This window comes from Mus musculus, chromosome 3, assembly GCF_000001635.26.
Source record: "Mus musculus strain C57BL/6J chromosome 3, GRCm38.p6 C57BL/6J".
Classification (NCBI taxonomy): domain Eukaryota; kingdom Metazoa; phylum Chordata; class Mammalia; order Rodentia; family Muridae; genus Mus; species Mus musculus.
Window position 1 is genome coordinate 97,656,270 of NC_000069.6, and position 26,260 is coordinate 97,682,529.

The 26,260-nt window shown below is 45.7% G+C and overlaps 1 protein-coding gene, 1 long non-coding RNA gene and 1 other non-coding gene across 7 annotated transcripts; all 3 read left to right on the plus strand.

Moving 5' to 3' along the window:
• Positions 1-1,941: 1,941 nt before the first annotated feature.
• Prkab2 (protein kinase, AMP-activated, beta 2 non-catalytic subunit) lies at positions 1,942-17,543 on the plus strand. Of its 5 annotated transcripts, none has more exons than XM_030252348.1 (8): positions 1,942-2,100; positions 2,320-2,497; positions 5,981-6,170; positions 7,313-7,406; positions 7,599-7,719; positions 10,313-10,446; positions 11,090-11,158; positions 13,459-17,543. In XM_030252348.1, exons 3-8 carry the CDS (start codon positions 5,983-5,985, stop codon positions 13,534-13,536), a joined length of 684 nt encoding a protein of 227 aa, XP_030108208.1. In that variant the 5' UTR covers positions 1,942-2,100; positions 2,320-2,497; positions 5,981-5,982; the 3' UTR covers positions 13,537-17,543. The 5 variants fall into 5 exon arrangements, with proteins under 5 accessions (XP_030108208.1, NP_892042.2, XP_006500903.1 ...); NM_182997.2 differs by having other exon boundaries at positions 1,943-2,100; positions 6,004-6,170; positions 13,459-16,814; XM_006500840.2 differs by having other exon boundaries at positions 1,948-2,191; positions 6,004-6,170.
• A 6,750-nt stretch (positions 17,544-24,293) lies between these two features.
• On the plus strand, positions 24,294-25,792 carry Gm31242. The gene is made up of 2 exons (XR_375880.2): positions 24,294-24,769; positions 25,305-25,792. It is a non-coding gene; the product is annotated as a predicted gene, 31242 (long non-coding RNA).
• Positions 25,190-25,261, plus strand: n-TQctg2. Its single transcript has one exon. It is a non-coding gene; the product is annotated as a tRNA-Gln (tRNA).
• Positions 25,793-26,260: the final 468 nt, after the last annotated feature.

The following is a 26,260-nucleotide window of genomic DNA, read 5'->3' on the forward strand; positions in this document are numbered from 1 at the left end:
TTGGTATACAACGTATTTCTTCAATCAAGCAGGTTTTAAAAAGTCAAGATCTTAAAACAGAAAACAGGACTTATCTCCTCCTCGATTCTCACCATGCACGAACGCCTGCTGCTGTGTCTTCTTGCTTCTCCAGCTCTCCAGCCCCTCTGAAGCACCCACTACCTCTCCTGGCTGTAGCTATTTATAGACCCGTTTATTCCCCTTCACTCAGTGAAGACCTTAGCACCTAACTCAATGCTGTGTCTATAGACACAGTCATTCCTGAAGGTGATGTTAATATCTATGCAATTAGTACTCCATCAATCCAATGGATTAATTAAGTAGGATGAGGTTCAGCTATATTTAATAGAAAAGTGATAGTCAACAGTGGTCTAACAAGACTGATATTTCTTTCCCCTTCATATAAAAAGTCTAAAATATATCATTTATGAGATGATTCCATAGCTGCATGGTTCCTTTTCCATTCTTTTCTTTTTGTGGGGGAGATGGGTGAGACAGGGTCTCACTATGTAGTTCTGGCTGTCCTGAAACTGGTTCTGTAGAGCAGGCTGACCTTGAACTCACAGAGATCTGCCTGCCTCTGCCTCTCAAGTCCTGGGATTAAAGATGTGCCACCATGCCCGGCTCAGTTCCCTTTTTTTATTCCACTGCTTTTAACTACCTCGTGATCTGAAGTGGCTGCTGGAGCTCTGGCCATTCTATGGACACCCTATACACAAAGAAAGAGAAACGGAGAAATTCTACTTACCATTTCCCCCTATCTATCTATTAGGGAGGCTAAGAAATGCATCTCTGTGGAGACAGACAACATCCTAAGGTTAGAGTCAGTGCTTCAGTAAAGAGGAAGGAAATCAATGTTAAGGTAGACCTCCAACTCTCTTTGCTACCTCACTGTTCCTTTTGAGTAATTACTTTCATTGTTTAAAATGTTAATCTATGTTTGAGTGTTTTGCCTACATGTTTGTATGTGCACCTGAAGGTGTTGTAGCGCCTGGAACAGATGATTATGAGCCACCTTGTAGGTGCTGGGACCAAACCCGGGTCCTCTAAAAGAACAGTAAGGGCTCTTAACCACTGAACCATCTCATCAGGGTTTATGACTTCTAATGGCTTTATGGTCGGCCTCATCTCACCGATCTACACACTTGTCTAAGATTCTGCCAGTGCTAATGACTGCAAGACCACTGAAACCTCAGTGGCAGACACGCTACTCTCACAGGACACCTCTCACTGTCTCAGCTCACTCAGTCTCTCCTGTGTCCAGAGTTCTTTGACCCCACTGGGCCCTCCATCAGCCTATTTTATCTTCACTTCCAGCCGACTGGTTTCAAAACGCTAGTCCAATAGTATATTCCCAGCCTACCTGTGCTCTCACTCATTAGCTGTTTGCATTAATCCACACAGCTAATCACAGTAACAGAAAACACCGCTTTGATGAGTTTGGGCATCACATAGAAGTAAGTCTTCTGCAGTAACTGCCATCACGTGTCTAGTCAATTCTCTGTCCTACTTTTTATTTCATGCCTCCTGGGACAACTAAAAAGGTTGCTTGGTAGAGGCGTACGCGGAATATGAAAATGTGGATCCACTATGCACCGCTGTCCAGTCGTTTGAGGTGATCCTGTTAAAAGTGCAGATTCTAATTCTGTACCTAGGGCACGGGGAGGCCTCGGATTCGGCTTTTCTAATAACCGCGTGCCCCATGGATAGACAAACTGCTTAGGAAGACAAGACGCCCCACTATCAAGCCCTGGGCGGACAGTTCACAGCCCTAATCCCGACCCGGACCCCACCCTCGGCCCCGCCCCAAGCCGGAGCTGCGCACGCACCCACCACAGAGGCGGTGCTGGTGGCTAGAGAGGCAGGCGACCCAGGCTGAGGAGGGGGCGGGGCTGGAGCGCAGGGGGCGGAACAAGAGGCTCGGTGGGCGGGGCCAGAGGCAGAGGCGGTACCTCGTCGCGGGCCTTGTAGCCATTTTAGGAGGAAACCCGGTTCGCTGGTTTGGGGCGCGGCTTCAATTTCAATAACTTTATTGGTCTCCTTGTACGCCGAACAGCCGGCGTGCGTGTAGCCACGCGAGCCCGGAGCGCATCGCCCGAGGTGAGCGGCGTGGGGGGTGTGCGGGACCGGGGCTGTGGGGCAGCGAGGGCTCCCGGAGCCGGTTCTCCGAGCCGAGGCGTCCGTGAAGCGGGTAAGGGAGGGGACCCCGGGCGCGGTCCCCTGCGGCGGGGATTCCCTTCCCGGGCGCAGGGGCGGGGCCGGGGCGCCCCTGACGCAGCCGCGGGGGTGTTCCCCGCCTGGTGTCATTCCCCGCGGCAGGTTGCCCCCGACTCGAGCTGCAGCCATGGGAAACACTACCAGCGAGCGGGTGTCCGGGGAGCGCCACGGAGCCAAAGCTGCTCGAGCTGAGGGCGGCGGCCATGGCCCGGGAAAGGAGCACAAGATCATGGTGGGGAGCACGGACGACCCCAGCGTCTTCAGCCTGCCCGACTCCAAGGTGAGGTAGCGGGGCTGCCGGCAGCTCCGCCCTTCTTGGTTCTTCCTCCTCATTCTCAAGGGTTATGGGCTTTTTAACTAGAAGGCTATTCCGCGGATAGAGATGCTGGGTGCTAATTCCTCCTAGATACTACCTCAAATTAGGATAGGGGCGCGGAGTTGTTTTCCTGCTGCTCAGAGTAATCTGTGGGCCAACCTTTTAGGACGAGTACCAAAAACCCATCCCCTGCCAGCCCCATCCTTGGATCTACGTGCAGGTTGCCCTCTTCCAGAGCTTGCAGGATGTATAGGTTGTGAGCGCGGGTGGAAACTTCGGAGGGTGCGTTGTCTGAGCTATTGAAAAGGGCTCAGTTTCTCACATTGGCCTCAAGATAGCTAGATGACTTCTCCCTGAAAATGTCTCTGTGTAGGTCTCCTTCTTGCTCTCTCTTACGTGTTCTGCATCACCTCTTCGATCCTCGTCCACCTTTGTATGGCTCTGAGCTGCCATCAGTTGATTACTTGAATACTTTCCCCTAGTCTTGGGGATCCATATAGGACATCATTTGGTTAATGGCTCAGATCTTTTTTTGAAACGTGCCGTTTTAAAATGTAGCTGTGAGCTTTGCACAGGAGAGCAAGTCACTTTACTTCACTCCTCAGAAGTACTTCAAAACGTTGCCCGGGGCTCAAAACCACCCTCTACTGACCTGAAGCCTTAGCTCTCAATTCCATAGACTTGGAGCCAGAGGCCACTTTTGGTCACTCAAAAGAAGAGCCAGATGGAGCTGACAGCAGTGTGATTGCTACCCTAATGTTCCTAATCACTTAGAAATGTCAGCATTAAATACATGTAATTTCTCCCGGTAGACTTTCTGGAGTGAAAAAGAAAACCCGGCCCTTGGGGATGGGGTGGGGTGGTGGACATTTATCACTTCCCAGTGAACTGAGGCTTAGGATAACAGAGTTTTATTTGCCACTTTGATGGCACATGAAATTTGAATTACACACCTTATTTTCTCCGATCGAGATTGAGAACGCCGTTAGAAAAGTGCGTCATTGAACCGGCCATTTCTTGGGGTTCCCTCTTCCCTGTTTCCTCTCCTCTAGGATTCCTCCTCATTTGGGCCCTGGACTCAGCCTAGATTTCCTTCTCCAAAGCTTATCTAGGATGACAGGCAGGCCGTGTATTTTTGCTCATTCCTACATTGATGACTCAGGATTTGGGTACAGTCAAACTGTGACTGCAGTAATTGGTGTCCTGAATAAGAGCCAGGCTGCTCTGTGTGGATTTAGGCCTGTTCTAGAACATTCTTTCCCTCATATCTTGCCCTTTGTGAAATGAAAAAAGTAGTTCAAACAATTACCCATGTCTTATCAGATTGAAAACTTTATAGTTCATGCCCTCCCCTCCACACACACACACACACTGAATTTCCTTAAACATTTGCAGGCTGTACTTTGAATGCTGCTTTGCTGCTGTTCGTGGTGATTTCGCTGATGGTTTAACTGGAGCAAACAGTTTTTCTGCAAGTCAGCAGCAGTCATTCCTACCACAGAAATGTCATGTCATAAGTGGAAGGGCTTTGCTCCAAAGCCAGGCATATTAATAGTTTAGAGCTTTCAAATCCTAAACTGAAAATCCTTAAGTCATAAACGTAATTGATAGGAACGGTGGGGCTGGGGGCATCTTTGCTTCAAAGGTCAGGGTTATCAATAGTCTTAGTCAGTGCTTCTCAGCCCTGTTTGTATGACAGGATCCCCCAAGAATGCTTTAAAAACCTTACGAGAAATCTGACACACTTATAAAATGAACTGTGTAATGAACTGTGTGTATGTCACCCTGTTTATACGGTGCTGGAAGGTCATGAAAGACTTCCTCTGGGATCCAAGCCTCTCCTCTACCAGCCACTCTGAAACAGATTTCAAACAGGTCAACAAATAGTATTTCTAACATTTTAGGACATTCCTCAAAGGTGACCGTTTAAAGCTGATATGATAGCGGCTCACACCTGTGATTTCAGCTGTTTCAGAGGCAGAGGCAGGAAAAACCTTGCCAGGCTGGACTGGAGTGAAAATTTGACCCCTAGAGAACGATAAAATATGTTTTTCCTTGTTTATTGTAATGTGATAAGAGTGTTGTTATCTGAAGGCTTTAAAAATATATATTCCCAAAATCCTATGAGGACTCAGAGACTCTGAGGGTTGTTTTGAGCCATATGTAAGCACTCCCAGTGCAACTGTCAGCCCCAGGGCATTGCTTTGAGGTTCCAGAGACCACCGTTTTGTCTTAATCCAGTCCCCTGAATAATGTAAAAGTCCCTTCCCTTTTCTTTCACACTTGCTTTGGTCTATATTTGTACTGTAGTCATAAGGACTATCGAGAAACAGATCGAAGGTAAACTTTTTTCATTTTGGAAAGAACAGGGGAAATCCCAAATAAATAAGCTAGACTTTTCTTACTCTAGCCCTCATCATTTCATTTGTAATGCCTGACTTGGTACCATGCAGTCTTATTTACCAGTCAGTGAAGCCATCCCAAAGGACGGATTAGCAAACTTTTTCTGTAAAAGGCCAAATAATAGATAATTGAGAGTCTGTGGGTTACACCCTCTGCTTTCACTTCCCAGGTCTGCACGGTAGCAGTGAGCTGTGGGTGATAAACACGTGGGTGGCTGTTTCCCAAACGAAAGCTTAGTAAAAGCAGTCTGGCTCATGGCTGCAGTTGGCCGACGGCTGTCCTGAGGATGGCCTTGGAAAGAAACTAAGGGATTTGTTTTTCTCAGAATCCTACAAACCCCATTTAGTAACGGATCTGCTTTTGCTCAAGGAAGCTGCTTTTGGTCGTGTGCTCCTAGAGTTCCAGGATGTCCTGCATCCTGCTGAGGGGATTTTATGACCTGGCCTAGGTAAGCAAGGGAGGTTTCATCACCGGTTCAGTGGTACCGGATCAGTGGCGTGGCTTCTGAATGCCTGTCGATTGATGGATGATGGTGCTGGAGATGAAACCCAGGGCCTTGTGCTCGGGAGGAAAGTGCTCTGCACTGAACTCCGTCCGTCTCCAGCCCTTAAAATGTGAATGCCCTGTTGTATAACCAAGGAGCTGAAACAGCAGTGCTAGTTACTCAGGAATTTTGGTATCTCTAACTGTAATAGAAAGAGAACAGTTTGCCTCAGAAAAACATATAGCTGGCTTAATTTTCCTTTAAAGAACCATACTTAACTTTCTTACAGTTTCTTATGAGGTGTTCAGGAGCATATCCTAATTGCTACATACAAGCGAGGCCTGTAATAGGAAGGATTTAGAGGTGTTTGGTTTTTTTGAAGGGTGATGCAAAGGTTCTGCAAGGAGAATGATGTGTGCCATATGTTCTTTAATATAGTTTGTTCATACCCTGATTCAGTTGCTGAATTTGGGCTGTCTGACTTTAGTTGACGCCTAATTTAATGCCCATTAAAAACCTTTGGGACCTCTTAAAAACCCTTGGGTCATAATTTATTCTAGGGATGACCTACTCCTTCTTACAGCTCCCCGGGGACAAAGAGTTTGTACCCTGGCAGCAGGATTTGGATGATTCTGTGAAGCCCGCCCAGCAGGCCCGGCCCACCGTTATCCGCTGGTCTGAAGGAGGCAAGGAGGTCTTCATCTCTGGGTCCTTCAACAATTGGAGCACCAAGATCCCTCTGATAAAGAGGTGAGGACAGGCGTCTCTGCTGAGTGTGCAGTGTGCAGGAGCAGACACCTGGCTGCCTTCCCTAAGGAAGAGAGCGGGCCTCAGGAGCTTCTGACAGCATTGTGTGTCCACGCTTCGGGACTCTGCTTCTCAAGCCATTGCTTGTCTGCAAGAAGTCTGGAAAACACTAATCCTTTTGCTTTGATTTCTGTATTAAAGCGAAATACATTGTGACATTGTAGGTATAATGTCAGTTTATTGCTGGCATAGCAGTAGTGAATGATTTAAGTGGTTGTCAGAGTGACCCTTTATGTAACGTCATTTTCCAGACAAGGCTCACCAAATTATGGGACGAGTACCCTGAAATATTTCCCAACCCAAACCTACCTTTTATGTTATTCATAATTCATACTTGTGAAGACTCTGCTTTGTGTGTAGTGTATGTGTGTGTGTAGTGTGTGTGTGTATGTATGCATGTACATTTGTATGTGCACCCATATGTGTGCATGTGAAGGCCACAGCAAGACCCAGTATCTTGCTCTGGCTTTCAGCCTTGTTGCTGAGCCACAATTCCTCCATTTCTACCAGCTTTACTGGCCAGCCTTTTCTCGGGTTCTGCTTGTCACAGTGCTGGAGTTGCAGGCGTGTGTAGCTGTGCCCAGCTTTTTCCATGGATACTGGGGGTTCGCACTCAGGTCCTGAAGCTCACAACAAGCACTCTTACTGGTTGAGCCGATCTCCCTAACTCTAAGAAATCAGAATGTGCCGTGCAGTGGTGGCTCACGCCTTTAATCCCAGCTCTTGGGAGGCAGAGGCAGGCCTGGTCTACAGAGTGAGTTCCAGGACAGCCAGGGCCACACAGAAGAACCCTGTCTCGAAAAACCAAAAAAAAAAAAAAAAAAAAAAGAAAAAGAAATCTGAACGTTTTGTCAGTCACACTTTCCCCCCCTCAACACACACACATGTTCAAGAACAGCATTAGTGGGAGAGGTTGACAAGCAGGTGTGTTAACTGCTAAGGTGTGCAGGGGTAGGGTGCACACAAGGGCCGTAGCTTAGGAACGGATGAGGTCATTGCGGTGGCCCCATCGTTCCCTCTTGCTTTTCCACACTCTGTCTTCTTTAAGGAGCTTGGCCTGTCTGACCTTCTGTTTCCTTCTCTAGTCATAATGACTTCGTTGCCATCCTGGATCTTCCAGAGGGAGAGCATCAGTACAAGTTCTTTGTGGACGGACAGTGGGTTCATGATCCGTCAGAGGTAAGGCCTGCATTTGCAGCGGAGCCTCGGCGGCCTCCTTATGACTTTATGCCCTCCAGTTCATGGGCACCAGGCTCCCTGCTAGAGACTTGTCATAGCAGGAGAGGGGCCAGTTGGGTGACGATGTGGATTGAAAAGGGTATCCAGTTTGATTTTATTTATTTGTTTGTTTATATTTCTTCACTGTTTCAGCCTGTGGTTACCAGTCAGCTTGGAACAATTAATAACTTGATCCACGTCAAGAAATCTGATTTTGAAGTATTTGACGCTTTAAAGTTAGACTCTATGGAAAGCTCGGAGACGTCATGTCGAGGTACTATTGTCCTGTTGCTTCCTCTTGCTGGGTCTTTCTTACAGTGCATATTCCTTCCCCAAACTGGTTTCTTGCTTTATTTTGCATTTTTCTGTTTTCTCAGGAATCTTATAATCACACACACATGCACACACACGCACGCACGCACATGCTCACACACAAATCCCATGGTATAATGTCTGCCTTTTTTACTCTGATACACTGTTCTCCGTTTTACCTTTTATGTAACCCACCAGTAGTCTGCGGTTTCAAATGCTATTTCCAGTAAGATTTCACACTTTCCATGAGCATCTGGTGATATTACCTGTCGAGGCTGGGTACGTCTAGTTTGTCTCATTAACCTGAATCAGCTAGTTTGAGAGCTCAACTGGCAATTATGATTTTATGAGAGCCTACAAGTATAATTGTCACTGAGGGGGTGTGAGAAAAAAAAAACCCAAATCAATAGTTGCTCTATGTAGAACTGAATCTACAGGGACCGTCCTGTACATTTTTGTCTCGAGTATACTTCTGTCCCCAAGGCCTTGCTTGGTGCTTGTTCACTCAGGTGACAGAGACACACTGTGCAAAATCTCCATAGTCACTGTCCTGTTACTGAATGATGGGAGATGTGCCTGCCTAGAGAACTGCACACCTTATCCACTGAGCAGATCTCTTGTTTGCAAAGAGAATGAAACAAGGTCTCTTGTTTGCAGAGCCTGCCTTGGCTACTAGTCATGCCATCGCACACCAGCTCCCAGCAGTAAACTCGAGGGCTTGGACCCTCAGTGAACCTCAGTCATAATTACTGATACAGAGCCCATGACAGAGTCTCTAGGACAAGGGACAAGAAGTCCATGGCACAGTAACTACCTACTTAGAGTTAGTATATAAACTCAGAACTAACGTTACCGTGAGCGTTCTTACCGGCTGCGGGTGCACTGATCTTAAAAGGTTTCAGTTCTGAGGCCACTAGATCCCTGATTACCTTTTGATCTGCAAGTAACCAGTGAGCAGGTGACAGTAGCGGGAGGACAGCACACTTTGGGTGCACGCGGTTTCCTAGCCCAGTGATGTAAGGCATAGAGCGTTTATTAGGAATGTACAGATAGTGGGTGTGGCCATGTGTGTGACTTTTCAACGTCCAACTTGTATATGTTAGTATAAAGGACAATGCGTGAAAATTGCCCTGTGTTATTTGCCGGTGGTGTTTTGTGGATACTGAGCAGAACACCTGAAAGTATTTTGAAAAGTTACCTGTTGTGTCTATTGTTGAGTTTTGTTTAATAACAGAGCATTGCTTTGCCTTATATACTTATATATTGAAGCAAATCTGAGTTATTAAAATAATCTACTACTAAAATGTTTTCTCTGGAGCTATAAAATGTAAAATTTTAAAACAATAAAAACATAGTTCATTTAATTTTGTAAATTTAACCTGAATGCTTTTCACTTTTAAGTATAATCCAGATACCATGAATTTATCTTTTTTTTTTTTCTTAGTATATTGAGTTTTAGAACCATTGTCACCTCAAAAGAAGGACTATCTCCATCCCTTTCTCCTTTGTCCTGTGTCCGTCAAAGCTTCTGCGGTATAGCTTTGCCTTTTCCAGACAGTTGGTATAAATATAACCACACATTGTGTGGCTTCTTTCACTGTAGCAGGCTGCCTTCCAGGGCTCAGCCTTGTTGAAACATGTATCAGTACTTTGCTTCTGTTTGTGGCTGAGCAGAAGTCCACGGTATGACAGTTCCTTTTTGCTTCTCCATCCGTTGTTGACAGACATTTGGGTTTTGTTTCCTCTTTGGGGCTCTCATATATATTGCTTATAAACAGTTACGGTGAGGTTCTTGCGTGGGCTTATATTTTATCTGAGTTGTTACGCTCAGTAATGTGATTACCGGGTTACAAAGTTTGTTTAACTATTTGAAGACAGCTGTACTGTTTTTCAACGTGTTTATACTATGGTGCATTTCTGCCCACAATGGGAACACCGTAGTTTGGGGCTTTGAGTTTCTCCACGTTTCCTCCAGTCTTTGCTGTTTCAGAGACAGACAGCCATCCCAGTGAGTACGGAGCGTGGTCCTTGACTACACTGCATGCTCTTGACTGCAGCTGCGTGTGTTCTGTCTGCTGTAATCGTTATGGACCTAGAGTGTATAACGTTGCAGTCTGTCACTTTGGCAGGGAAAAAAATATGAACTCTAATCTCTTCACACTTTGTCCACACATCATCTTAACCACTCTCATTTTTATCTCCTCAAAAGCATTGTCAATGAAGAAGACATTTATCTGTGGATAAGTAAACTGACCAAAAAAAGGGGATCTGTCCAAGGTCACATGGCTGACAGCTGGTGGTGGTTGCCTGGAGCCTGGGCCCTGGCCTCTCATCTCTTCCTTACGTCACGCTGCCCGTTGAGAAGCTTCCTGGTCCATGCTCAGGTTGATTCAGACGTTTCTTTTTTACCCTGACAGCTCCAGCTGCAGTAGGCCACGAGTTCTTACGCTCCAGGACTTGTATTGCATTAAGATCAACGACTGTGCAGTCATAGCTCCCCCACGCATCCTCACTAATGCTTCAAGTTTCTTCACATTTGCATAAATATTTTTCAGACCTGTCCAGCTCACCCCCTGGGCCTTACGGTCAAGAAATGTATGTGTTTCGATCTGAGGAGAGATTCAAATCCCCACCCATCCTGCCCCCTCACCTACTCCAAGTTATTCTTAACAAGGACACGAATATTTCAGTGAGTATCCTGAGCAGGTTGCTAGAGCATGTGGGGATCCTTAGGACCATCAAGGCCAAAATTAGTAACCTCGGGCTGGAATTGTGTCACAGTTGTGTCATGATTACGGCAGTCGGCCGTGTGCACATCAGCACAGCACGGTGGAATCCTTTTTCCCAGACTGAACTATAACTTCTTTAGGTACCATTTGCAAACTTTATAGATGTCTGTTTCTAGTTTAATCAAAACCAAACTGCTAGAGTTGGTATGTGTTCTGACTTCTATTACAATACAAGATAAGGGGTACTCTCATTGGGGGAAACCCAGAAGTTCACAACTTTATATTAAATATTTTTAACCACGATTTCACTTAGTTGATAGTTCCTTGGAAGATTTTTTTTTTTCCCTTTAACCAAACCATCTGCATTTCTAAGCAAGGTTTTTGTTTTAATTCTCTTAGAGAAAATTAGCGGATGTTGGGGCTTAGCATTTCTGTGCTAGTCTGAGGATTTTTCGATCTTATCATCCGGGAATGCATGGCTTGTGGGAGACAAAGTATTCCTATTTAGAGTTCCCAACATTCCAGAGAGCTCTGGGGAAGAGTAAGCTGTTTGTTTTGTCTGTGTTTAATCACATTTGGCGCCGGGGGTGTCTTTTCTCCTAGTGTGACCCAGCCTTACTTCCTGAGCCCAATCATGTTATGCTGAACCATCTCTATGCACTGTCCATTAAGGTAAGTGGCGGCCCCGGTCCTCCACAGCCTCCCCGTGGAAGGGTAAGGGTCCCTCCAGCTCTTCAGCGGTAACTCACTCGCTGCTGCTTCTAAAGCTGCACTTGGCCCTGACGGTCAGATGGTAGATGGGCCGTCTCTTCCTAACTTGCAGGCCGTTGGATTTAAACCTCAGACTCTGGTCTGTGCGGGGACTGAGCTGTCAGTCATGGAGTCTTTCTGCTTCTAAGTTCCTTTGGGTGGCTGGACCCTTTGTCTCATCTGTTTCCTTAAGCTTGAGTTCATAGTGGTTGGAGTCCATCTGCAGGAAATCAGGTTTAGCTTCCTTCAACAAATACTTGAATGAGACATAAAACTTTACCTTTTAAAATGGGGCGTCAAGCTCCTTGCCCTGTCCTAGTTGTATATACCCAGGTGTGCTCCCATCTCTTACATAGTAGGAAGGGAATCGTGTGACTGGAGGTTCCCTGTCTTTCCCACCCCTGCCCTAGAGTCCTTAGTTTCTCCATTGCTTTAATGTCTTTGTGGCTTGGCTGTTGACTTAGAAGTGTAGTTCTGTGACTGTCTAAGCTGAGCCTCAGGTTGTGAGCCTTCAGATTGAGTGCTCTCATCCCCAGAGATTGTGCATACACACATCCAGGGTACTCCCAGTAGTTTCCCTATAAGCTGCTTGTATTTCTTAGATGTGCAGCCTGAGCAGAGAGATCTAGCCTTACTTCTGATAGAGCTGACTTTAATAGAGTGTGTGGTTGTATATAAAATCTTAATTCACTGAGTTTTATCTTTTGGTAACATTGAGAGGTATGTACTATTTTTAACCCCTGTTTTATAGATAGAGACCAAGACTCCGCGAAGTCAGATTGCCAGTGAGTATAAGACAGGCCTGAGGTTCTGTCCTCTCTGCCCTTGCCCGAGAGCTTTCCTGTCAACACACAGGTCTTCTCACAGGTGCTTTTCTCTCACCTGCTCCCCAATCTACAGCTCTCCTGAGCAGGGTTGCATCTGCCTGGATTCCCCCTTTTTAGGCCATGTGTCAGTTGTCAGCACAGTCGAACCAGAGTCCTTGTCTGGGACACGTTCATCAGGGACAGTACAGGGTGAAGGATGACAGCAAGCTGCACTGCTCTCTGCATTGAATTTTTGGTGTTCTTGGAGATCTGACTGAGTTTTGTCTCCTGTGACCACTCTGTGACTTTCAGTTGGTGTCCCTTGTCATTCGTCTCCTCTGTGGCACAGCCATGCTCTCACATACATCTTGGCAGTCGGTCCCTTTGCTCCTTTGTATGGCTTGTAGTACAAATGACAGTCCTGTTGGGTCAGCTTGACTTTGGGTTCTCGCAGTCGTTCGGCCATTTGGAATTGACTCAGCACATTGGATGTCTAAGAAAGCCTTCTTTTCCTTTAAGGGTGGATAGGGAATTCCACAGTTCTCTCCAGGTCCGAGAGTTCATCCTTAGCAGTAAGTGGCAGTTGGACCTGCTCTGGGGCTTACAAATGAGCATTGACAAGGACCATTCTCCTTTCTTATTACAGTTAACATTTCATTCTGGGAATGGTTGCCAGCATATTTGTTTTTGTTGCTAGGCTTGAATCCATTCGTAGAGTTTGGAATAAAGTAGTAAGTCAGTATTTCTTCATGACCTTGTATGTGCCAGACACTTCCTGATTTCTCTTGTGAGCGTCAGAGCCATCAGATAATAGCTAATGGTAGCTATTATCCTTTGTATGAAAAAGTTAAAGGTAGGGATGGAGGGATGGAGAGACCATTGTATAAATTATTCAGGTATACCAACCAACACCACAACAGGAACTAGATTGGAGCTGAATTAGATTTGACAGCAAAGCCAGCCTCTTTTGTCTCAAGTTGTCTCTTTAAAAGTAAATGTGTTGGTTAGTGTTATTAACTTGAAAAAAAAAATTAGGACAACCAGAGCTATGAGTCTGAGCACATTTATGGGGAATTATCTTGAATATGTTAATTGGCATATGAAGACCCATCTTAAATGAGCAGGCCATTCCCTGGCCAGGGTATCCTGGACTGGATGAAGTGGGGGAAAGCATGCTGAACACAAATGTGCACTCGTAGGATGTGCTCAACAGCTTCAGTGTCCTGACGTGTTGGCTTCCCTGGCATAATGGACTGTCTTCCAGAACTGTGAGCCAGAAATAAACCTTCTCTCCCTTACATTGGTTTTGATGGGGTGTTTTGCCCCAACAGTGAGTGACTGTGAAAGACTGAGAGCCAGGAAGAGCCAGCAGCCACCCAGATGAACGAATCACTGTGTGTGCTTCTCTCTCTGCAGGACAGTGTGATGGTCCTTAGCGCAACCCATCGCTACAAGAAGAAGTATGTCACCACGCTGCTGTATAAGCCCATCTGAGGAAGGCGTCACGCCTTGCCCCCAAGGATTCTGGAGAAGCATCTCCCTTGCCTTTGAACTGAGCTGGCCTCCTCTGAGGCTGGCAGGCTGGTTTGTTTTGAGGCTGCTGTGTGTGTCAGAGCCTCTGATAGGATGCTCTGCTTTGCATTTGATTGCAGATGAGAGCTTTATGAGTTCACGGAGTTTATTTTAAGAAACACAAAACCATATATATGCATATGAGAGAAAGGTTACCGGAAGTCTCCTGGCCCCGCTGTACAGGTTCTCTCTGCCTGTGGGTGGTCGCCAGGGCCTGACTGGGAAGCAGTGGCCACAGGAATGGGCATCCCAGAAGCTTCTTTTTCTAAAGTGAGAGAATAGCAAACTCTTAGGATCTTTGTTGGGCAGAGGTTCTGGACCACTGGTGTCCAGGGGTGAGATGTGTGCCAGGCTGCTGCCCTCCTTAGAGCTGCCTCAGTGCAGGGTGGCTTTCCTTGCATGGACTGATTCTGTATTCCCACACTATGTGACACAATCTCCTGTGTGTTTATATGACACTAGATGCCCCACAAGAACCCTCTTCATTTTATGTACCCAATTTAATAAGTCCCCTCAGATCTCATACATGGCCCAGTAATGCAAAACTCACTGGGCAAGGGACCCTTCTGAAAAGTCTGTGTGATTAGACTCTCCTGAGAGACTAGAGGTGCCAGGGTCTCCTTTTTAGCTCAGCGAAGGCCTAACCCAGTGTGTTACAATTTATTTTAACATCTAGGGGAAAATGAAGCTCTTTTTGTTTCAGTTTGGTCCTGTATATTGGCTGTGTGAGCCTGTTTACGGTTTTTCTTTATCAGAGCATTCAGTTTGTAGATAGGTTTGGAATTAGGGAAAACTTCCGTATCTTTCATCCCTGAAAGATTTTTTTTTTATGTGCCTACATTTTTCTTTAATTAAAAAAAAAAAGCTTATCCATCCATGTTAACAGGCTGTTAAAGGACCTCAGGCTTTTGACAAATGGTTCTTAAGCTTTTCTTCTCTAGTCTAGGCAATTCTACAGTCTTGGGTTAATATGGCCAGCCATGTGTACCTCGCTACCCAAGCACAGCTCTAGACACAAGTTCATGCAGACTCACTGGATGCTCATGCAGGCTCACTGGGTGCTCATGCGAGGTTTCCCTACCATTAAAGATGTGTGAGGCAAGGAACTACCCTCGGTGTTCATAACCGTGCACAGTATTGCTCTTTGCACCAAATATTAACAAAGTATTTTTTTCTTTCGCCTCTTCCCTTTAAATGTGTTTGATGATGGAATGGGGTCACTGATAACCACTGACTGAGAAGTATTCCAACCTACTCAGGATTGAAAGGAAATATTTTTTCCAGTATCTTGACACTTCCATTTTACAGATAAATGTAAGTCAATCATTAGGCACTGTTTCTGGTTGAGAGCCTTCCTGTCTCCTGAGATGAGCCAGCCACATTGAAAGGGACCTGCTGGTCAGTTCACCTACCTCCTGGCTCTCCCACATGAGGGTGGCACAGCAAGTCCTCTGCACACCTCTGAGGCCTCTTATCACAAGGGTGAATAGGAAGATGGGGAGGTTTCTGTCCTGCAGGGAGTACAGATCGCTCAATGCCTTGGTACATGAGTCCTGGGAGATGCCGCTTCAGCCATCCCAAGCCACCTCCCTCAGCTGAGACTCTGTGGAGAACCCTCGTGGTCCAGTCAGCTTTCTGAATAGTGTTCCATTTTGAAAGCCAAGGCCTCATCTTGGTTTTTCATCAACTCTAAGGCCCTTCAGTTATGTCGAAAGGTTTTATTTATTTTTTCTGTTTTTCCTCAGTGCTGATTTAGAAGTGGGCCACCCAGGAGGATTCAAAAGCCTTGCTTGTTTCCCAGTAGGATTGTTGTATCTACACTTCCTGTTAACAGTCTAAGCTGGGATCATCTGTGTTTGTGCATTAAGTTTTGACCCCTCAAAGTTGTAGCTATGGAAGGGTGGGGAAAGCTGTCTTCAGTCTCTCACTCAGGCTGATGCTTCTCTGACGGGTGAGGCTGTGGTGATAGAGGGGTGGGTGCTGATGGCCTCATCTGGAAATGCAGGAGAGAGTTAGAAGGGCTGGCTGATAGCTCACCAGCACTGTCCCTGTCCTGGCCCCTGACCCTGGGGAATGCTGCCCCTGTCACCAGGAAACACTTGTAAAGAGACAGAGTGAGTACCGCTTTTCTTTAGTTACTTTAAGGGGCAGTGTGTTTTCTACAATAAAAAGTCGGACAGAATTAAGAAACAAATCAAGGCAAAACTATTTCTTTTTCTTTCCCACCTATGGGAATTTTGCAGGGTCAGTTGGTAGTAAAACGGCCCTTAAGGAGGCTAACACAACACCTGTAGTGTAGATCAGTGCCTGTGAGGCCAGGGAAGCAGCGAAGGAGCCCAAGGGAGATAGCAGGAACTGAAGGCTCAGGGAGCTTGGCACTGAAAATGTCCCCTTAAAGAGTTCAAGCAGACATCACCTGGTACAAACCACTTAGCAGCCCAGAAACTGTCTTCTTACCCTGTTCTCACCCTTTCCTCTGCGTTCTGTCTGACTTCACTTATCAGTAAGACAGGTTCACCAGAGTCTCAAGGAAAAAGACCTAGACAGTGTGAAGAGCTTTCACTCGAGCCATGGTTATTAGCCTCCTGTCAACCTAGACCTGAGTAGGATTCACACCTCTGAAGGGCTCAGCTAGCTTCTTCAAGAGCCCTGGCCTCTTGGGCCGGAAGTACAAAGGAAGAAAACCCGTTTCTGAGAGAAACCTTCGCCCAGCCGTCCCTGCTGGTTTTGGTTTTTTGTAGATCTAATGGATCTTTCATAAACCTTTTGAAAAGTGTCACTATTGCATGCATGCTGTTAAAGTGATGTGACGTGGAAGTGGGAACAGGGCCTTTAAATGTTTGACCTCAAAACAATATGCAATAGTCCCTGTGGGTGTGTGTGTGTGTGCACATATGTGTATGTGGTATTCCTTCTGTTCTCAGAGATACTTAGTCCTCATATTCTTGTGACCTGGGGCTTAAGAGCAGATAAATATTTTGTTGGTGTGTTATGACTAATCCTCAAAGCCAAGTTCTTGCTGTCTTCTGTCAGCGGCAGACTCCAGTTACTCATGAATATGAGACCAGGAAGAAATAAGGGTCTTTCAGGACTCTGGATCTAGGCATTTGTCTGTCCTTAAGTGACAATCACAACTGGAGATTGAAAGACTGATTTCTGCAGTGAACAAACATGTTTGGAGTAAAAAAAAAAAAAAAAAAGCCAATTGTTTTTTTCAATTATAGGAAAGGGAAGAAAAAAAATCACAAGTCTCTTGTAGGATCCACTGCCTCTAGGATTTTGAACTGGATCTGTCTCAGCTTGTTGTTCTTCTCAGCGGTACTTTGAAGAAGCAAGCTTCATTCAAAATAGAAATGTTTAGTACTTCCAGCATTAGGTGGAGTTGATTTGAATTAAGTGTGGCACAGAACTTTTGCAGTAAGTTTGATGTGAAATACTAAATATTAGGACATTGTGGGTGTCGGATTACACAGTCAAGGGACACCTACAGTAAGTGATATAGCAGGTGTTGGCCATCTTGGGTTCCCCTCTGTAGCTGAGCATCATCCTCAGCTTTTTAGGACAGCCAGACATCAATATCAGTTTGTCCTAATGTTTGAGCTGGGTGGCCTATATGAGACATATTTGGATTTGGTGGGTGATGGTTTACACTGTAGCACTTTGAGTACGTCATAAAGCAGGGGTGATTTAATCTGAAGGCAGTCAAGGAAGTGTGAGTCTCTTAAATGGTGCTGTTTGTGACCTTTGATGCTGACTGACATGCAGAGCTGCTTCAGTGTTTCACAAACCGGACACAAGTCAAGACTTTAAAGCTGCTCTCCACGTGGGACTCACCACCGGACTCTGCCTGAAAACTGTATAATGTAACACAAAAATGTGGGTTGGTTTTCCCATAACACTGTTTAATAAAAAGCATTATGCAGCAATAATATTTGAGTTACTTACTGATTCAATTGTCAGAAGCCTGATAAAAACCAAGGTATTATCAGAACCTGAAGAATGTAAATTGTCATCAAAGTAGAAACCATCACTGGAGGGACTGCAGTTTGTCCCTCCTTTTCTGTCCCAGGCCATGCTAACATTAATTACAGGACTGTGACAGTACTTGTCCCCAGCGTTTTCTATTGTGCTGGATTAGCTGAGATCTGAGGCCAGTGATGGCTACCCCTGGCTGCCCATTCTCTCCCCGATGGAGAACCTAAGCCTATCAATGGCTATCTGCTGCCTCCAACTGAGATAAATGAAAATCTTAAGTGTGGGGTCCCACACGTATGAACTTTTAAAATTCCCAGGTGATTAGACATAGGGCTGGGGACCACTATCCTGACTCCTCTCCACTTGACTACAAGATTTTATACTGTATTCTAACAGCAGACCTCTGATGTAGTTTTCTTAGGGTTTTACTGCTGTGAACAGACACCATGACCTGGGCAACTCTTATATGGACAACATTTAATTGGGGCTGGCTTACAGGTTCAGAGGTTCAGTCCATTATCATCAAGGTGGGAGCATGGCAGCATCCAGGCAGGCATAGTGCCGGAGGAGCTGAGAGTTCTACATCTTCATCTGAAGGCTGCTAGTGGAAGACTCTTCAAGACAGCTAAGTTGAAGATATTTAAGTCCATCTCCACTGTGACACACCTACTCCAAAGTTATACCTCTTGATAGTGCCATTCCCTGAGCAGAGCATATACAAACCATCTCATAGGGTTTTTTTTGTTGTTTTTTTTGGAGGGGACATGTCTATATAGAGACTACAATGTTTGCTTTCTGTCCCTTCATACATATAGGGATGTAGGCACGTATTTTTTGCAATCTACATAAGGGTTCAACCTCTAGCCCACCACCCATCAGAGATAGTGGAAAAGAAAGGTTATTAGGATATGGGGGAAGTGGACTTTTTTTTAGAAATAGTTCTTTGGGGTGATTCCAATCTTCATTGTTCTAAATTTAGTCCATTAGCAAACACCAAACACGAATCAGCAGTCGCAGTCCAGTCCACTCGCCAGATAACACACATGAATCAGCAAGAGCAGTTCAATCCAGAAGAAACTATGAGCCCCACCAGTTGGCTGAGTCTGTGGAAGCCGCAGGAATCTCATGAGAAGTTCGGTTTTTTGGGTTTTATTTTTAATATTTATTTTATATATGTGAATGCACTGTCACGGTCTTCAGACACACCAGAAAAGGGCATCAGAACCCATTACAGATGGTTGTGAGCCACCATGTAGTTGCTGGGAATTGAACTCAGGATCTCTGGAAGAGCAGTCAGTGCTCTTAACCAGTTGCTGAGCCATCTCTCCAGCCCCACTCCACCCCCTTTTTTTGAGAAGTTCTTTGGTGAGTTTCTCTCTATGAAGAACCCACAAGTGAGGCTCAGTAATGCAATGTAGGGTGAACCAATTCATGCATGTAGTTAGCAAAGACCAGTGAGGTAGAAAAAAGCAAACCAATGCTCAAGTTCCCACTGTCTGTGGGGTCAAGTTTATATTCTTTCTAAACATCATGCCTCCTTTCATGTGCTATAGCAAAACATCCTTTCACCAGTGTCTGCTTCAGCAAAACATTCTCTTCCCTGTCTGCCCCAGCAAAACATCATTAACCTGAGTCTCCAGAGATTTCCACTCTGTGGGGGGAGGGGGTATCTCTGGACTATCCTCAAACTGGGATCCCCTACATTGGTCGCTTGAATCAACTAAGGTTATGGGAGTGAAGAGCAGAATGAGGTAGGCACAACACATGGCCAGGCATATAAGGAAAGCCTACAGTAATGAGTGTAGAAACCTACACTGAGAGTGAACTCAGGTAACCACACACCAGTCCAGAGATGGCCAAATGTCATTTGTCCTGGACACAGAAATGACTACAGGTGGTGCCAAAATTCTGTGAAGGCAACCTGCATTGTCATGTGCTTTCTACAGTGCCTCTGGCCTTTGTGGCTTTCTGTTGTATGCCTTCCAGTCCTACCCCACCTTTTGCTTCTCTGCAGTTCACAGTGACTTGAGTGGCTCAAAGGTATCATGAGTCCTTTTCTTCCAGAGGTGTTCCTAGTGCTTCTTTGGACCAGGAAGATGGTTCTGCAGTTAAATGTGCTTGCCAAGCTTGGTGACCTAAACTTGGTCCTCGGACTCTACATAGTGGAAGAGGAGAACCAACTCCTGAAAGTTGTTTTCTGATCTCAACATATCACTTTGATCTCAGCATGCTTTTTTGGCAGTTCTGAATCTCTCATGAAGGTCTGTGTGAATGGAAGATGGATTTTTTTTTCTATTTCTGAAAAAATTGGAATTTGAGAAGTTACAGTGAACCTGTACATCACTTCAAGTCATGTGGGTCACTTGCTAGTAGTGCTGGTGACTTGGCGGTAGTGTTGGTCGCTTGCTAGTAGTGCTGGCAACTTAGAGGTAGTGTTGGTCACTTGCTAGTAGTGCTGGCAATTTGGAGGTAGTGTTAGTCACTTGGCAGTAGTGTTGGTGATGAGGCAACAGCACATCTTGTTCATCAGCATAGGGTGACCTCGCATTTCTTCCATGTCTTCCATCATCACTTTCTAGGGTCTGTATTTCAGATCTTTGGGGTCTTTTGGATCATGTTTTATTCATTTCATTTTATCATAAGTAGACTTATTAATTTTAGATAGTAAAATTAGATATAAAATTTTATAGTAAAAAAAGGTATAAAAATTGATTTTTTTTTTTTGGTTTGATGATTTTCCTATCTTGTCATTTTGTTGATTCATTTGTGAATGTATATAATTCTTAAGGTTTTCTGAATTTTATATTGCATCATCTATGAACAGGCAATTTCACTTCTTTTCCAATTTCACTTTTATTCACTCCCTCTTTCCCTTCCCCAACTCCCTGTCCTCTCCTTTAATGTATGCATATCTATATCTATATCTATATACATTTTGTTTGAGGCTGAAAGACAGTTAAGGAATATCCTAGTGTTGTACATAGAGTGAAATGGTAGATATGGTGGTAATCAAGGAATGTAATCAAGGAAATCAATAAAATAACTTTTGGGAAGTATTTTCTAAATTCATGATTTTATTGCTTCAGCTTGGCTCCAGTAGGCTTGATGAGAAACACCTAAGGAATGCCAGTAAAAATTCGTTCTTAGTGTAGGAGGTTGGTGAGCTGCTGCTTATATTCAAATGCTAAAATTTATACTCCAAGAACTGGTTGCTCTCAGGATACCAGCTTTTGTTGTGTAAACCTTGCCCCCCAAGTTAACCATGATTGGCTAAAAAAAAATACCTAGAGCTGGGCAGAAGAGAGGCTAGGTAGGGCTTCAGTTCCCTGGCTTGGAGGTTCGGGCAGTGACCACAAGGAGAGAAGAAGGAGATGGAAGGAGGAAGAAGGGACCATTGGGCAGGTGGATTGTAAGCTCATGGCCATGAGGGCTGGCCAGTTGGAGTAGGAGCTGCCCAGGTGGAACCTGGCAAGTGATATCTCGGGGTTACTGACAGGGAAGCAGACAAAATAGCACAGAGGACTGATATCTGCCCAGCTCTAGTGCTGTAAGGATTGTTATAAATATAAAGGATTTGAGAACTGACTGATCTAATGACCTTTCTCTCAAGTAGTTGCTGAAGGCTAGAAGCGTGCTTACAGAATAGAGCCTTTAAGGGGTCTGGGTGTGTTGTAGAAGGAAGGAGAGTGGGACAATACTCAGCTTAGTGTCTGATATATCAATCAATAGTTAGTTATTCATGCTCTAATTGCTATGGTACTGGCTGCAGATCTAAGGGTCACTTACACTCATATCACATACAATAGGTTTCTTTTCATGTAAAAGGTGGGATTCTTGTTTAGATTTTATATGTGAACACTGCTTCTATATCACCCGCACTCCCCATCCAACCCTGGCTGCCTTTCAAAATTCATGACCCTTACTTTGTTATTGTTACATGTATATACATGTAGCATACACACACATACATTCTACTGATTCGAGCTATCTTTGCTCCCATGTATGTGCTAGGGATGATCACTTGGGATTGGATAACCTATGTGGAAAGTCATGCACGCCTGGAAGAAACTGATCCTCCCTCTCGGTGAGACCATGTGGGTTGGCATGTCAACTGGTGTCATTATGCTGGTCTTGTTCTAGCAACCATATTGATAGTCATGGGTACATTTTCTCTGTCACGCCTAGGGGATGCTATCTAATGGTAGACAACCTGGGCCTCTGTTTTTCACAACCAATTGTTCTGCTCCCTTTTCTGTGATCTTCACTGAGCCTTAAATGTAGGGGTAGTGATGCAGACGTTACTAAACGTCACCACAGTCCCTTACTCTCGTCATTTTCACCAGTTGCCTATCTCTGTAATTGTCTCTATCTTTTGCAAAAGAAGCTTGTTTGGGGAGGGGCGGGTAAAAGCAACGCTTACCTGTGGGTATAAGGACAGGTAATTTAGAAAACAGTAAGATGATATTAGTTTAGGAAACTGGCAGTAGTGGGTCCTCTGTGGTCCATGACCTCAGGCACGAGGAGCTAGCTAGGTTTACAGTATCAGGTATGAATACCCTCCTGAAGAGTGGGTCATATGTCTGATCTGACAGCTGTTGGCTACCTCCAAGATAAAAGGACTACTTCTGCATTGCTATGGATGTTTTGCCAGGCCAGTCAGATATTTCTCTCTCTTGCTTTCCACTTTAGTATTTCAGACTGAGTCTCTCAGCAAACCTGGAGCTTATCCATTGCGAAAGACTGGCTGGCCAACAAGCCCCAGTGATCGATCGTCCTGCCTCCCCAGTGCTAGAAGCAGGAAGGGAGCACACTGCCATGACAGGTGTTTTTGCTAGGGACTTCCATCTACTTCAGAAGTACTTTACACACTGAATTATCTCACTGGGTCATTTTTTAAAATAATATTTTCATTCTTTGGAACTTCACACATGAGTATGATATATTTTGATCATATTCATCCCCGATGCTCCCTGATCTATCCCCAACTCCTCACTCTCTCCCAACTTGTCTGTTTTACTCTCATGGCATTTAATTTGTGCTGCCTGTATACCGTGGGTGTTTGGACTATCCAAATGAATGTGGTAGACCTGCAGGAGCCACACCCTTAAAACTGCTTCCCCTAGAAGCTATCAACTGCCAATAGCTTCTTGGCCAGGAATGGAGACTCATAAGGCCTTTCCACGATATTCTGGGATGTTGCCTGTCTTCATCTTGTGCTGGCAAATACAGATGCTGTGAACTCACGGGTTCTGTCCAGAAGACACCTTTGGTCTGGTCCTCCCTGTCCACTGGCTCTTATGATCTTTCTGCCTCCCTTCCTTAATGGCCCTACGTTTTGGGGGCAGCTAAGTCATCTTAAGTGTGGGAAATCGGGTTCAATCATGAAATCATTAACTCAAGTCCCATTTCTCAAATATAAGAAGACAGTGGCTTTGAGAGTTGGGTAGAAGAAGGCTGGGAGGGGTTCCTACAGAGGCTCTTTAACCACGTGGCTAAACCATCTTTTGATGCTCCAACGGGCCCCGTGAAGTTGGAGCTGCGTCTTCCCAGGAATATGTCATGTATTCAGGATTTTTTCCTCGAAGAAACTCTTCTTCTTAGATTAAATTATTTCCATATTTGGGAAGAATTGAGCCATCTTTCTTATTTTTCCTTATTTTCTCCCTTTCTCCTTTTGAGCATAACACATGAATCTCTTCTAGTTAAGTCACTCATATAATAAAATAATACTTTGAGAAAAATTGAATTCTACTCCCCTATACTGCCCCAGGGCAACCACTGTGGACCAGATTAAAAACTGCAGCTGTAACTCCCCGTTGTAACTTTTTTTGGGGAGAGAAGCAACTTAAGCATGGCAAGGTTTCTTTGGTCTATGATCCCAGAGGTTCCTGCCCATGGTTGGTTGGCCCCTTGCTTTCAACCTGAGGTGAGGCAGGATCTTTATAGCAGGCAGTGCATGCCAGAGCAGGGAGCACATGGCCCTGAGGTGATGCTCAGTCCATGGCCATCAAGAGGCAGAGAGCTGAGGGAAGAGGGAGGAGAGAAAGAGACCTGCACAAGGCACACCAGTCAAACTTGTCCCTCACTGACCCATTTTCTCCCACCAGGCTTCATTTCCTAATACTCCCTTGATGAGATTCGTGCCCTCGAGATCCCTAGGGTCTTGGGTCTACCCCTCAAAAGTGCTGGAGCCTAGACCTCACATAAGCCATAGGAGAAGCAAGGGGTATTGAAGACTTGTAATCCAAACCTTAGCACTTATCGAAACTGACTGATATAACTCAGTCTAAGAGGAAAATCCATGGGCTCCGTGTCTACTGCCACATAGACTCTAAAACTCTGTCCTCTATTCAATGATTAGTAGTGTGTGTGGTGGCCCATGCCTTTAATCCCATCACTCAGGAGGATCTCTGTGAGTTCAAGGTCAACCTGGTCTACAAAGCAAGTTCCCAGAGAGCCAGGTCTGTTACAGAGAGATCCTGTCTTGAAAAACAAAAAGAGTTAGTAGTACCCAATGTTGGCTGTGCACAGGTCTGGGTGGGAGAGTCTGTGCCATTAGGTATTTGCAGATCTAGCTGCAGCAGTTTTGAAGGTCTATGACACAGTCATGCTTTTTTCTGTGATCTCTAGGACTATGTTTGGAAACCACCCATATTCTGAATACTAAAATGTAGATGCTTTCTCAACTACCACTTGGCACCAGGAGGGAAGCTCATGTCTCTCTCCTACATAGATCTCAACTGTAGTTTGCTGACCTCGTCATTCTAAAGTGGCAAGTGTCACCCAGTTTTCTCCCCATCTTAATGGCATCACAGGCCCCACTGGTCCCGCTGTGTACACGTGCTGACGTAGCCACGAGGGGGCGCTGAGAGGAACCGCCACCAGTTTAAAAGGCACACTGTGCTCAAGCACAGCTTTGCAGTTCTAGGCGATTTAGCAAAGTGTCACCGGGTCCTCAGCTCTGAATCTGTCTGGTACTCACCTAAGGCCAGTGCCGTCCTAGCCCCAAGGGCTGCCCGGATCGTTTCACCCTGACCAGAGATGCAATGATGCTCCTCTAGTGGGTGCCCCGCCTTCCTTTCTTTCTATGGTTGCAACTTCCCAATGACTTGTGGCCTGTGCTACGCGGGGGTTGGGGAGCATGAAAGAGAGGGACAAGGACGGAAGAAGCAGAACAGAGGTGGGGCTGGAGGAGAAATGAGGGATCGGGATAGAAGTCATTAGAGCTTTCTGGACAATACGAGGAGGGGGAGAACTACAAAGCAAAATAAAACCTTTTTCGGGGGTGGCCCGGGGAGCGCTTGCGCAAGGGACTGTATGTCAGAACAAGAGACCAGCAATGCAGGAACAAACGGCCGTGCACTTCCCTGATTCCAAAGCGTTAGATCCACTTTCTCATTCTTTGAGACCCGCTTACCCCACTAGTAAGTGGACCACACGCCGAGAGCTGAACAGAACGAACCTGAGTGCGTCCGATTCTTCCGGTTAATTAGGTTGCTCTTCCTGACTGTAGAAATGCTTGAGGAAGAAATCGTGGGGTGTGTGGAGGCGGAGAATGGATTTGGTCACCTATTGTGAGTCAGAGCATCTCTGTGTGTAGGGTTCCATGGTGTAATGGTGAGCACTCTGGACTCTGAATCCAGCGATCCGAGTTCAAATCTCGGTGGGACCTTTCTCTTTAACCCACACAGGATCCATTTTCTTTCTGTTCATAGCCCTGGCTTAGCACAGGAAGGAAGGAAAGGGGAGCAGGCCCTGGCTTCACTCCTGCTCTAAGTCATTTGCACACCGCGTTTGCGTCCTATCTCTCAGCTCTGAGACACCAATCCACATCGTAGCAGCCCGAACACACCGCAAAATCCTGTCCTCTGCGACCAGCCTGGCCCGAGGCTCGCTGACACATCGCGGCTCCACGACCCTCAGGTCTGCCACGTTTTCAGGTGAGCTGGGGCCGAAAGGGTTTCAACACCTGGCTACAGACACACCCGAGGCTCCATCATCTCCTGTTCCTGCACACGATGAAGGGAATTTAATCGAGCTAGCCCTTAGCTAGCCCTTGCGTTTGAGCAATTTCAGTGCGTTTTAGCTCATTGAACTTCTGAGATTCTATTGAAACCAGCAGAGGCCGCTGCTGTCTCCTTAATTGAGACCAAAAGAGCTGAGTTTGGATCGCAGCGCCCCAGGTGGCTCCTCCCCGGGTCACCAGTCTGAAATCAACCGCTGCAGCTGCCTTCTGCCAGAACTCTGCCCAGGAAAATTCCACTGGAGAAGGCCGTGGGAATGTTAGAGGAAGGTTTACATAGCCTTCACGTGCAGGCGCCTGGAGAAATTGAAATAATCGTTTTCCTGTGGTTGGAATTTTGGGTAGTTACGAAGTATTGAAAAGTATAACTGCTGTTTTAGAGAGTTCAGGCTGGGATCTGAAAAGAAATGGGAGGTCCCATCAGAGGTGGTTGAGAGAGGTGGGGGAGGGGAAAAAAAGTCCCAATACTTCGGCCAAGAGGACGGAAGACTGGCGGAGTCCCATTCCCCTGGTAATCTGGAGACCGAGAGTGGCAAGGTCTTTTACCGCAAGTAAAAGCTTCAGCCCCTCAGAGCTGGGTCGGTGTTTATCAGGAAAGTAAACTTCTCTGCTTACTTAACGTCTTCGACCATTGGGACCTCGGCTTCC